The 12,943-nt window shown below is 60.3% G+C and overlaps 1 protein-coding gene across 1 annotated transcript; it reads right to left on the bottom strand.

Moving 5' to 3' along the window:
• Positions 1-233: 233 nt before the first annotated feature.
• On the bottom strand, positions 234-11,887 carry SLC12A9 (solute carrier family 12 member 9). The gene is made up of 13 exons (XM_054074875.1): positions 11,617-11,887; positions 9,195-9,329; positions 8,885-9,022; positions 8,362-8,661; positions 8,028-8,135; positions 7,804-7,915; positions 7,536-7,693; positions 7,191-7,273; positions 6,876-7,000; positions 5,377-5,569; positions 5,033-5,207; positions 4,023-4,169; positions 234-3,674 (listed from the first exon to the last, which is right to left on the bottom strand). The coding sequence occupies exons 1-13, from the start codon at positions 11,801-11,803 to the stop codon at positions 2,827-2,829; spliced, it is 2,709 nt and encodes a 902-aa protein (XP_053930850.1). The 5' UTR covers positions 11,804-11,887; the 3' UTR covers positions 234-2,826.
• Positions 11,888-12,943: the final 1,056 nt, after the last annotated feature.

Here is a 12,943-nt window from a genome sequence, read left to right on the forward strand (position 1 = left end):
CCAGGTACCTCCCCAACAGCCCCAGCCCCATTCCCCGCTTCCGCTGCCGCGTCTCCCCTCGGCTATTGTCAGAGGGTTGCCTCTACCTCTGTCTGCGAAATTAATTCGGAGGTGGAGAGGGAGAATTATGTAAAGTGTGGTTATTCTGGAGCGGCGGGGGAAGCGCGGCTGATGGCAAAGTGCCTTTTTGTGTGTTTAATATGCATTTTTTTCCAGCGGTGCATTTTCAGGCGGGTAATTTGCTGTCTTTTCAGACCCCGATCAGTATCATTTCTCCGGCAATGACAGCTTTTATTTGCACTGAAATGAATGCTACGAAATTTCCAAGAAATAGCCGAGGCCCCGTTGGCTGCCCACCCCCGCGGGGCCAGGGCACGGGCAGCCGCCAGCGCCTGCCCCCCACAGCACCCCGGCTGGCCCCTGCCCACAGCCCTGCTTGGTGGCAGTGCCTGGGGTGCCACGCACACGCGTGTGCCAGTTTGCACACCCTGTGTTCGCATGTGTGTGTGCTCCCCTGCCTTGAGATGTGTGCACAGCAGCACATCACACCTAGGGGTGGATATACAAACACCCCAATGCATGTGCATGGATAGACAGCCTTTCTGCGCATTCACAGACCCCCTGTGCACACACACACACCCCCAAGCACAGCCCCCGCCTTCTGTGCAAACACACACACTCCTAGTCCATGCATATCCCTCCTTAACACATACAATCCCTCCCCCTTGCAGACCTCAGCACAGCACCCCTGTCTCAGGGCACCCAGCTACAAGGAGGGTTTGGTGGTTCCCCAGGCACTCCCCTGTGCCCTTGGGGAAACTGAGGCACAGAGAAGGCAGGCACAGATGGGTGCTCTTCCCACAGCTCGTCACCTCGGCAGGCACTGGCAGCAATGGATGGGAGCCTGGAGAAGACAGGGTGTGTGTCTGTTTGCCTGTGTGTCTGTTTGTCTGCATGTTAGGAGGGAGGGTGGGAAAAATCCTGTTTGTGTAGGTGTGTGCCGCGTGGGTGTTGTGCGCCGGAGCTGCTGGGCTGGCATGTAATGCTGCCTTTGCAGCGGTCACACACACTGCATGTGCACATCTGGGAGTGCTCATGTGTGTCTGTGTCAGCCCTCTGCCCACATTCTGGTGCATGTGACAGTGTGGCTGCAGGGGTGCTGTGGGCACACGCGTCCACACAATACCATGTGGGCATCTCCAACTGGGACAGCATCCCCATATCTGTGACACTGTGCCTACAGCTAGGTGTGCTCCCCCTGAGTGATGGTGTTGGAGCATGCCCATGCACCCCTACAACAATGTGGGGGGGCTGCATGCCCCCGGCCACGGGTCTCCAGTTGTGGTAGAGCCAGTGCCTGGCACGGCCAAGGTTAACTCTGCTGGAGCCCATCGGCACGGTGCGGGGAAGCTTTAATTTAATGAAGTGTGAGGCTTTTTATGGGCTTTTAATTATGTGGTGATAATTAACATTATAGGCCGCTGGGTCCCGCTGGTGCCCGGCTGCCCTGTGCCAGCTCCCGTCTGTTTGTAAATAAACCCCACGGGCTGCATGGTGTCCGCTCCGGGCACCCCTCTCCTGCAACAGGGAGCAAAGCCAGCCCCAGCCCCAGGACCACCAGCTGGGGTGAGGATTTGGGTACAAATTCAGGTACAATCTGTTGTAAAATATGGGGAACAAGGCTTCCCCCCCCCCACACACAGTTTTTTCTCCCCAGCAACACCTCTCTGCCTGGGTTTTTCCAGCAGAGCTGGCAACATCAGGCTTGGCAAGAGCAGGCACAGTCGGCAGCGCCACACTTGTCCCATCCACTGGAACCCAGGCTGGCCCAGAGCAGCTACCCAGTGCCAGGGCTAATAGGAAGTGATCCATCAAGCAGCACCCGGGCACGCTGCCCACCTGCCAGGCACCCAAGGGATTTATTATCCAGTACCCAAGCAATTTCCTGCCCTCCTCTAATCAATAAGGGGTGTGTGGAGGGGAGGAAAGGGGCAATGCCAGCTCCCCTGAGGTCATGATGGGTGTGGGGAGGTGACAATGCCTATTCCTGCCCCAAAGCAGGGCCAAGAGACCTAGGTATCCAGCAAGGACCCCACCCCACATAATTTCCCCCTCACTAGCAGGGGCTCAGAGCCCATGAGGGAACCCAACAAGATTTATGCACCAGGGTGTCCCCCACCTAGCAGCATTGGGGCTGCCTAAAAAGGTGTGGGGTGCTATACCCCACAGCCATTAGGGCCAGCACCCGACTGCTCCCTGCACCCCAGCCTCAGGCAGGGAATCCAGGCATCTGGACTCCCCTCCCCCACTGCTTCCCATTTCATTTTTCCTAATGAAAGGGAGGGAGGATGGCGAGGAGCTGGGGCACCAAGGTCGAGGCTGCCTTTAATCAATCCCCGCTGCTGGCTGGGTGCCCGGAGGAGCCAGCGGAGGAGAGGCTGGGGGCTGTGGAACAGGGGAAGCATGAGGAAGGGGGAGTGCAGGGTGTGATCAAGTGGCTCCCAGCAGCCAACTGGGGCTCCCAGACCTCAAGCCCTAAAGGGATCCCGCTATCCCCCACTACTACCCCACAGAAAAGGCACCATGAATGCTCAGCAGAGCCTGGCTGGAGACAGGGCTGTGCCCAGATCCTGCCAGGGCAGCTTTAACCCTCTGCAGGAGACACACCCCGAAAAAAAAACAATCCGCCCCCTGCGCCCGGCACCTGACCCCTCCCTGCCTGCTGGGATGAGGGGTGGCCGGGGCAGGGGCCAGCACCAGGCTTAGGCTGCTAAAGGCACTGGGCAAAGGAGGGCACAGGGAGCTGGAAGGGACCTGGGAGGTGACCTAAAGCTGGGTGCTGGTGACAGCACTCACCCCGTGCACCAGCACAGTGGGGCCCAGCCCGCGGGTGAGCAGCTCCAGCTGGTGCAGGTAGAGCAGGTAGAGGCTGGTGTCGGCCGGTGGCCGTGGCAGGTAAAGAAAGCGCACAGCTGGCGTGGGGCTCTGCTCCAGGACCAGTTTGTTGGCAGCGCAGATGTACTCATCCGACACTTGGGTGGCATTGGCTGGGAAGTTCACAGCTCCTTCCTCCTTCTCTTCCTCCATCGCCCTGGTGGGCAGCGGCCCCCCTGGGGTTTCCCGGGGTTTTTGCCAGTGTAGGCAGGTGACAGCATCCCAGGGCACCAGCTGGATCTGGGCCTGGATACGCAAGTCCTTGAGGAGCTGGCGCAGCTTTTCCTCCTGGGCGTGGGGCATGGCACCTGCCTCCACACAAAGGAAGAGGCGCAGGCGCGCCCGGCGCCAGGCTCGTGCCATGTTGAGGACACAGGCCATCTGCAGCAGGAAGAGGCTGCAGGTGTCCGCATAGCGTGCGCTGTCGGGCCGCAGCAGGTTGACGGGCCAGACATGGATGGCGGGTGGGGAGCTGGCAGCCCGACGCAGTTCCCAGGCCTTGTCCAGGCCCTCCAGGTGCCGGGCCAGCAAGACATTGCGAAGCATCTTCAGGGCATCAGCCACGATGTCCACGTACTCCCGAGCTGACAACAGCTTGGGGTCATCAGGTGCCCGCAGCGGGGGGAAGCCCAAGGGGACATCCTCACGGGTGCTGGTGAAGGCGGGGTGCCGGGCCAGACCATCCTGCGGTGCTGCATCATCATAGAAGCCCAGCACCAGAGTGTTGGGGCGCATCCCACCTGCCAGAGAGACCACACCGGCCCCGCTAAGCAGAGTTGGAGACCCAGCCACCAGCCCTCCTGGCACTGCAAATGCCATTGAGCCAGCTTGGCTTTGGCATTGCTCACTCTAGTGATTAAAGACCCCTCAGCATTATGGACTCAGATGCCTCCAAGACCCAATGGAGCTTTGGCATTGCCCATCCAACACCTCTCCAATCTCCAGCTTGGTTTTGGCACCACTCTCAGTGGATGCTTCGAACCCCCTTGGCATCATCTATCCAGCTGATTCCAAAGCCCTTGGCACTTATCACCCCACAGGGACAGTGGGCTGAACCTTCACCCATGCCCAACCCAGGTGCCACTCACCAAGGCCAGAGGTGAAGAGAAGCTGCCGGACACCATGCCGCACCGAGGGTGCAAGGGTGAGGCTGACGAAGGCCTTGACATTCAGCTTGTCTACCAAGCTCAGCCATGAGTCCTGCTGGGGCTGCAGTGGGTCGGAGGGCAGCGTGTCTGGGTGGGAGGTGAGAACAGGATCAGAGGAATGGGTACCCCACACGAGAAGCTCACGCCGCTATCCCCACAGCATCCCCCCCCCGCAAAACCAACCCCCATGGCCACCCCAGCACTCATGAGACAGGGAGGGTAGAAGCAGGCGCTTCCAGCCAGATATGAAATTATGCATGAATATATAAAAAATAGCCAGCAGCCCCATCCCCCCTCCCCAATTTCAGGCCATTAGTCACCATGGCAACGGTAGAGGGGGGAGAAGAGCCCCTGCATCCACTGGGGGCAGGGATAGGGTTGGCCACGGCTTATGCCAGGGAGCACACATGTGCGAACCAACACACACCAGGCTGCAACCATGCCTGAAGCACGTGGACGCACAGCATCAGGCATGGGGTGAGGATGGGCACTGGCACACACATGTGCAGGGCTGTGCTGAATGTGTGCAAGACACCCACGCATGCTGGTTGTGAACAGACATTGAGCCATGCAATGTGACCATGTTGCCCAGGGGCCCAGAGCAGCCTGGGTGACATGTGCCACGTATGCATGCATGCACCAACACCTGCAGCAGCCCTATGTGCACAGGTAGGGAAGAACTCTTGAGCACATGCATGTACAAGCTTGCAGTACACTAGTGCAAGCATGTGTGCGCAGGAGGTGTGGGACAGCACAAGCCACCTACGTCCCACATATCAAGTCAAGCCCAAGATGTCACATATGTGCCCCAAACGCCAACATTCCTTTGCTGTTTCCACCCTGTCCAGCTGCAAGCTGGGTAACAGTGTCACACCAAGGACTTTGGGAGGCCCACAGCACTACAGCAAGGGGCAGAGGCCACCAGTGCCAAGGACAGTGCAGACCCTCACCCAAGTCCTGCAGCTCAACATGGCCCAGGATGTAGAGGCCACTCTTCTTGAGGTCATTGACGAAGTCGATGAGACGAGCACTGCCCCGTGGGTTCTGCACCATCAGCAGCATCTGCGGACGCCAGAACTTGACATGGTCCTTCCGCACATCAAGCATCAGCAGGTACTTCCGCACCTGGGGAGAGGAGGGCAGCAGGTGAGGAACCCTCTTTCCTTTAGTGAATCACTCTGTGGGATGTCAGCCCCAGCAAACACTGCCCAGGAGGGAGCTGCCATGGGGAGACCAGATTGGACACATCAGCTCTCCATCCCATGAGGAGACCATGGAGGAGGCCAGAGCTCACCTGGTGGAAGATGAGGGCCTGGCTGATGTAGCCCCAGGTGCTGCTGGGTGAGAGGTAGTGGAGGGCAAGGAGGAGGAGGAGAAGGAAGCCCAGGCTTGCTGAGGCTGACACAGGGCTGATGAGGAACATCATGACGCAGCAGCCCGCGATGCCCAAAAGGCATGTGTGCCAGGTGAAGTACCGGAAAGTGGGCCTGCAGCAGAGAGAAGAAGTTACTTGCTACCATGTGGCCCTTGTGCCAGCTGCAAGGCAGGCATGGCAAGGCAGCTTGTGCCAAGGTGCCAAACAGCCACCTCCAGTGAACACCACTGTGCCAGCCCAGGGCACATTGGGCACCTCAGAGGCCTGCAGGACAGGGCACAGAGGTGAGATGGCCCCTTCCTGCCAGCCCCTGGCAAACAGAGGGAGCAAAGGTAATGGGCACATCCCACAGGCCAGGCAGTGTTGAGCAGTGTCGGCAGCCACAGCGCCCACTCAGCCTGCTGCAGAGAGACAGGAGGGCGGGAAGGCGAGAAGCTGTTATTTTCTCTAATTGTTGTTTTTCCTGAAAGGTAATTAAAATCCTTTTCTGCTGCAGTTGATGGAGACCTCAGTATTGAGGGGGAAGCATCAGATGTGGGGTGAGCAAGGGACCTGTCACCACCCACCCCAGCAGCCTCACCCCCAGGCACTGCTCCTACCCCATCCATGCCCAGCTGAGGGAGTGGCTGGGAGGGTAATCCCCAGTCTGGCACAGACACCAGCTCCCCCTTGAGAATGGAGTGTCATGGGGGACCTCCAGGCAGTGCCACCCAGCCCTGCCTGGGCACTGCCTCTGCCCCACCTGGGTGACTCTCCCTGCTTTGGAGATACAGCACCCTGCACCAAGAGCAACAGCCATCGCCCAGGAGGGAGATGAGGCTTCCCGCCACCACCCTGCCATACTCTCAACAGATTTGGGCAGCCTTGCCAGGCCCATCCCTGTGCCAGCATACCCCCTGTACCCTGCCCCAGGCCAGAGCTGCCTGCTATGCACACTTCTTCATTCTGAAAGACCTTTTCTCCTTCCTCCACTTAGGAACCTCCTTCCCTTCCTGCCTCCCCCTTCCCTGTTAGGTTAATTAGCACTAATGGAAAGTGGGCTCCATCACTGCTTGGCAAGCTTCCCTGGGAGTGCCGGGCCGACACAGGCTATAAATTACCTCTGGAAAGCCTAAGGGGAGTGGGCGGGTGGTACCTGGTGGTGTTGGATTTATCTTTACCCATTCAGCAAAGTGGTGCCAAGGCATAGGGACTGTGCCAAGCTAGTGCCACACTGGGACCTGTCTCCTTCTCCCTCACAAGGAATGGGCCTGTTTCTGCCACTCCTAATGCCCACAAGAGAAGTGCTCAGCATGTCTGCCCTGCAGAGGGGCAGAGGGCACAGGGATGACAGGGGAATTGCAGACAGATGGCTGGAAGGACAGGGTGTGTGCCCACAGCATCTCAGCACAGCCTCCCTCCCCTGTGTCAGCAGGTACCTGAAGTTGGGGGCTGATGCCCACTCCAGTGCCAGGCAAGCCAAGTTGACGGTGGCATAAACCAGAAGGAAGAAGGTGGTCACGACCCCTGCAATGGTGTTGAGCTTCCCAGAGAAGAGCACCAGCTGCAGAGAGCACAAAAGGGCAGAGGGTGAATGCATCCCTGGCATGAGCCCAAGCCATCTCTGCCAAGCTTAGGCATGCCATGCTGGCATCCTCAAAAAAAGTATGGGCAGTACCATGCGAGCACCAGCCCAGGTGCCAACCCACCTTGACCCAGCAGGACCAGTAAAGGAGTATCATCACCAAACTTACCTGCACCACCACCCAGGAGAGGATCACTGCCATCACAGGGTTTCCACTCGCAGATGTCTTCTTGGCCAGTGCCAGCGCCCGGCCTGCAGGCAGAGTGAGGAAGTTGGGCTGGGGCATCCCAGTGGGCACCAACAAGCTCAGCCTCCAGCCAGGAATCCTGTCCCCACCATGGGTATTGGCATAGCGTCAAATGCCAGGACATATAGGTAACCCAAGAGGGCACAAGCCAAACCACAAGGTATCACCCACATCAGCAAGAGAGCTTCCTGGTGCCAGGACTGGTCCCTGCCAGGGAAAACCTGCCAGGTGAGCTCTGGCAGGTGCCAGTATGCTCCAGGCACTCACCAAAAAGATCATCTCGAGCCAGGGCATAGAGGATGCGAGATGCCCCAATGAGGTTGCTCATGGCTGCAGAGAGGGTGGCAGCATAGATGCCCACAGTGACCATGGGTGGGAAGATACTGATGTCACGCAGGAAGCCATAGTCTTTTTGCAGGAGGATCCTGAAGAGGAACATACACACGCTGGCACCCACCTTGGCTCAGACCAGCATGGCCTGGCACTGGGCACACCGTGGCACCCATGGCCCTGGCGAGGGGATGGGTGGCCGTACCTGTTGCAGGTGGCACACATGAGGAAAGCCAGCAGGTTGTAGACGAGGTAGGTGAAGAGCACGGCAGAAATGGTGCCCCGTGGGATGGAGTAGCTTGGGCGCTTCAGGTCCCCTGCAGGCAGGAGCAGGCAGCATTAATGTCCCTAGACACAGCACTCCCCTGCTCTTCTCCAGCTTTGGCTCCTGCTCCCACTGCCACCCAGCTCAGCACTCCCTGACTGTACCTGACATGTTGGAGCCTGCCATGATGCCAGTGCAGCCATTGAACATCACCGCAAAAACGGAGCTGAAGCTCATTTTCTGCCCAGTGGTGTAGTCCACCCCATACCCACCTGCAAGACACAGAGGCACAAGCTGTGATGGGCTGTCCGGGGTAGCACAGTCCCACCATATACCCTCTCCTCAATGAACCCACACCCAAACAATTGGGAGAAACCACCCTACAGCATTTGCTTTGTGCCCACAAGCTCCCCTCACCCTCCAGTGAGCCCCTGCCAATGTGGTCGTGCCAGAGCCATGGTGGGTATGGCAGGCAGCATGGGGAGAGCCTCTTCTCACCCCCTAGGTTGCTTTGCAGGGTGGCAAGGGAGAAGCCAGTGAAGGAGCCGTTCTCAATCTTGGAGCCATTGACGCTGGGAAGGCGGATGGGCACCCTGATGGGCTGCGTGGCAAAGAAGCTTACGAGGATGGTCCCCAGGACGCCCGCAACGATGAGAAAGATGAGGAAGGTGGCCTTGGCATAGATGGAGGCACCCACGAGGCACACGATGAGGCAGAGGGCCAGCAGCACAGTGCCGTAGAGCAGCTCATACCAGTAGCTCTGGGGCAGGACTTGGACGCCTGTGCCCACTTTTTGCCCTGCGCAGAGACAAGCCAGGATCAGTGGAGCTCAAAGCATCACTGAGAGTTGAAAGCCACCGGCATTGTGCCAGGCAAGATGGGCACCAACTCACCAGCCAGAGGGCTGTGTGAGCTGCGCTGCCTATGCTGGGCATGGTGCTTGGCACGCTGGCCAGGGCACGAGGGCTGTTCAGGTATGGGACACCCACTGACCCCTGCCATCACATACAGGTGTACTCACCAGGTGGGATCCCAAAGCTGTCCACTACTGCCTCCACCAGCCCCAGCACATAGAGGGCACTGCCACACACGTTGGCCAGGAAAAACATGATTCCGATGCTACCTCCAAACTCCGGGCCCAGGGCACGGCTGATCATGTCTTACTCGAGTCAAGGGAAGATGACAGCAGCCCAGACCACCATCAGGTGCCCCCATCCCTCCTTCCCAGGCCAAGGGGGTCCCAGCCCCAGTGTGCCACCCTGAGGCTGCTGGGTGGTCACTCAATTTTGGATCATGTGCCCTAACTTGGCAGCACCCACAGCAAAGGATACAGTAGGCTCCTCCAGCATCCAGAGCTCCATTGGTGGCAATGGCACACACAGATAGCACCGTCATGCCAATGATGAAGTACGCCACTGCAAACATGGCCAAGGCTTGGTACAGCCCAGCATGGCCCACCACAAACCCTGCGGAGGATGGGGAGAGGCCAATGTGCCCATTAGCTGTGCACAGACCAGCCCCTAGACAGGTGTCCCAGGTACCATCATTGCCCAGAGCTCACTTCACATGCTGCTCCCATCCCCCTATGCTGTCCCTTGTCTCCCCAACTGCGCCATCTCTTTCCCTATCAGGATAGGAACATCCCCTACCTCACAGTATTGCCACCTCCCAGTTACAGCAGCACCCAGGGCCAGCGTGGCTGGTTATCCCACCTCAGGGTATCTCCATCCTCCTGCCGCATCAGGAACAGGCTCAGGTGCACCCTGGGCATGGGCAACTTGGAGGGGCGCACCCCAAAAAGCAAACCAACAGGGCAGAGGCCCTGCTGCCCACCCGTCCCTGGGGCATGGCAAAGGGGTTCTGGGACCCCTGTGCCCTGCTGTCACCATCAGTGGGCGCCTAATAACCCAGATCAGGCACCAGGATGCAATGGGCTCCCCACAGGGTTTCCTGTGCCACGCTGCTCGCTCTCTGCAAAGCAGGAGGCAAAAATAGCCTCAGGGCATTTCTGTCAGCCAGGCATGGCTCCATGGTATGTTTTTTTTCCCCAGGATAGTGCACCCAGAGGCCCCCGTGGCTCTGCCTGGGGTGACGGGAGGTGAGCCCAGCCAGTGGCACTGTGGGCAGGAAGGGCTGCCTGCGGCTGCAGGGAGGTGCCCTATCTCATCCTCTCATCCACAAGCCAGGCCGCAGCCACGTCTGTGGGCAGCGAGGGGAGTGCCAGGGCACGGCCGGGGCACAGGAATCACAAGGAGCCCTCGAGCAGACAGGCTGGGTTTGTGGGCATCCCCTGTGATCGGTGCAGGGTGCTCGAAGGCAAAAAAGTGGAGGTAAGCACGGCGTGGGGGAAATAAAAGCATGCCCAAAGAGCAATGTAAGGGTAAGCCGGAAGGGCTGCTCACACGGAGAACATCTGGGGAGTGTCTGAGGCAAGGGAGAAGCTGGGGGAGGCACGGTCCCCTCCGACTGGGACAGTTCCTCTTTGCAGCAGCTGCCCTCCCCCTCCGCCCTGCTCTTCTCTTCCAGCGCCCCCCCCCCCCGCCGGCTACTGCACCCCTGGGGGAGGCAGGGCAGGGGGGGACCCTGGTGCCCACCGTGGGGTAGGGGTTGGAGGTCCGAGCCTATTTGAAGACCCCAAGCAGGAGAGTGGGAAGGGGGTGAGCGATGGCAGGGGGAGAGCTGTGCCCACAGCTCAGGGAGGTCCCCCAGGTAGCGGAAGGGGCTCAACGCCCCTCAGGGCCCTCCAGGCACACAGCCAGCTCCCGCCTTAGGCTTTCCGTGGGCGGAAAGTTAAAGAGGAAAAGCCTTTCCTGTTCCTGGACCAGGGCAGAAACTGTCGTCCCAGGCCTCTCTCTGCCTGCCTCGGGCTGGGCTGGGGTATATCCCCACCCTACGGCCTCCCAAAGGGCTGCCTCCTCCCTCGGTCCATGCCCAGTCTGCCCCTTCGAGTTCTCCCAGGCTGCTCAGTAATAGATTCAAAACTCAAACTGGGAGCAAACTGGGACCCAATCTTTGCCCTTTGAACAGCACAGAGTGCTGGGGGACAGCTGGGTGCCTGGTGGGGGACAGCAGGATCCTGTTCTTGGAACAACTTGTGGGATTTGGAAAGAACTGGTGTGCTGGAGCCTGGCACCGGGGGATGCCTGGGGAGCAGTGAGGTCCGAGCGCTGGGGGATGGAGGACACAAGGGAACTGGAATAACGTTTTGGGAAAGCACTGGGAATGCACAGGAGTCCTGCCCCAGGAACCCCAAGGCTTCAGACTGTGATCACTTAGTGGGGGCACCGAGGCCCCTAACTGGGTTCCAGTCCAGCCGGTAGAGCAGGAGTCCTGGGGGTCTCAGGTCCCAGACTAGAGGGGTCAGCCGAGGACACGCTGTACTGGGGCCTCAGCCTGCGGGAAAATAGAGAGGGCACTGCGAAGGCACTGGAACTCCAGACCGGGGGCTCAGGAGAGGGCACTGGGAGGACGCTGGTGCCGCAGACTAGGGGCACTGGTGAGGAACACTGGGACTCCAAAGAGGGAGAGGGAAGCTCAGGAGAGGGCACCGGCAGGACACTGGGAGGACACTGGAGACCCAACGTGGAACACTGGGACGTCAGTCTGGGAGGTGCTGGCAGCGCGAAGGGAGGAACCCGGGGCTCCGGGCTGGGGAGTGGGCAAGAGGACAGGGAGCCTGCACTGGGGGCACCAGCCAGGGCTGGTGCGTCTCGGGGCTCCGGGTGGCGGCCGGGAGGGGGTGGCGGCACTCACCGAGGCGCAGGAAGAGGACGACGCTGAACATGGAGAGCAGTGTGGGCACCACGACGCCCAGGAATGTGGGCAGCTTGCGGGGGGCGGCGGAGGCGGCGGCCCGCCCGCGCTCCCGGCCCCGCTCCTCCTCGCCCGAGCCGCCGCACAGGCGGTACGTGAGCAGCGCACTCCGCTCCGAGGTCGCCATGGCCCGGCCCGGCCCGGCCCGGCCTGACCCCCGCCGGCCCCGAAATGCGCGCGGCCCCGACCCCGCGGCGCCGCCCGGGACCGCCCCGCCGGCCCCGCCCCGGCCCCGCCCACACCGAATTGGCCATCCCCCGCTTGATTGACCACGCCCCGTTAGATTGGTCCCGCCCACACGCCCCGCCCACACACCCCAATGTTCTCATAGGCCCCGCCCCAGCCCCTCTCTCCCCTCTGACCACGCCCACCAATCGCGGGATTGGCCACACCCCCGAGCCCCAGCCCTGACTGGCCACGCCCCTCCCCATGGCCACGCCCACACCCCCACCCGCACCCCATCCTTATCCCAGGCCCCATAGAGCTCCCCCCAGCCGCACACCCCGGCCCCTAAGATGCCCCACAGTCGTCCTCCTGTCGCATCCCCCGACGCCCAAGATGCCCTACAGTGTTCCCCCCTGCCGCACCCCTCAGCCCCAGATGTCCCCAACACCCCCACCGTGACACAGTTTCACCCCCTGACCTGACTCCCCCCAGCCCTCCCCTCTCCTGGTTCTTGGCACTGACACCCCCACTTCCAAATTCTCCCCACTCCTCCTGGCACCCAAAACCTGTCCCCTGCACCTCCACATTGCCACGTGCTCCTGATCCTACAGGCTTGGGGAAGAGTGTCTGGAAAGCTGCCTGGCAGAGAAGGATCTGGGGATGTTGGCTGACAGCCGGCTGAACATGAGCCAGCATTGGCCCAGGTGGCCAACAAGGCCAGTGGCATCTTGGCCAGCATCCGAAACACCATGGCCAGCAGGACCAGGGAAGCGATAGTGCCCCTGTAGTTGGCATCGGTGAGGCCGCACCTCGAATCCTATGTTCAGTTTTGGGTCCCTCAGTACAAGAAGGACATTGAGGTCCTGGAGCGTGTCGAGAGAAGGGCAACAGAGCTGGTGAAGGGGCTGGAGAACAAGTCTCGTGAGGAGAGCTGAGGGAACTGGGGTGGTTTAGCCTGAAGAAAGGGAGGCTGAGGGGAGACCTTATCACTGTCTTCAACTGCCTGAAAGGAGGTTGTGGCGAGGTGAGTGCTGGTCTCTTCTCCCAAGTGATAGGACGAGAGGGAGTGGCCTCTGGTTGTGCCAGGGGAGGTTCAGATTAG

The sequence above is a fragment of the Cuculus canorus genome, chromosome 9 (genome assembly GCF_017976375.1).
Source record: "Cuculus canorus isolate bCucCan1 chromosome 9, bCucCan1.pri, whole genome shotgun sequence".
In the NCBI taxonomy this organism is placed as follows: domain Eukaryota; kingdom Metazoa; phylum Chordata; class Aves; order Cuculiformes; family Cuculidae; genus Cuculus; species Cuculus canorus.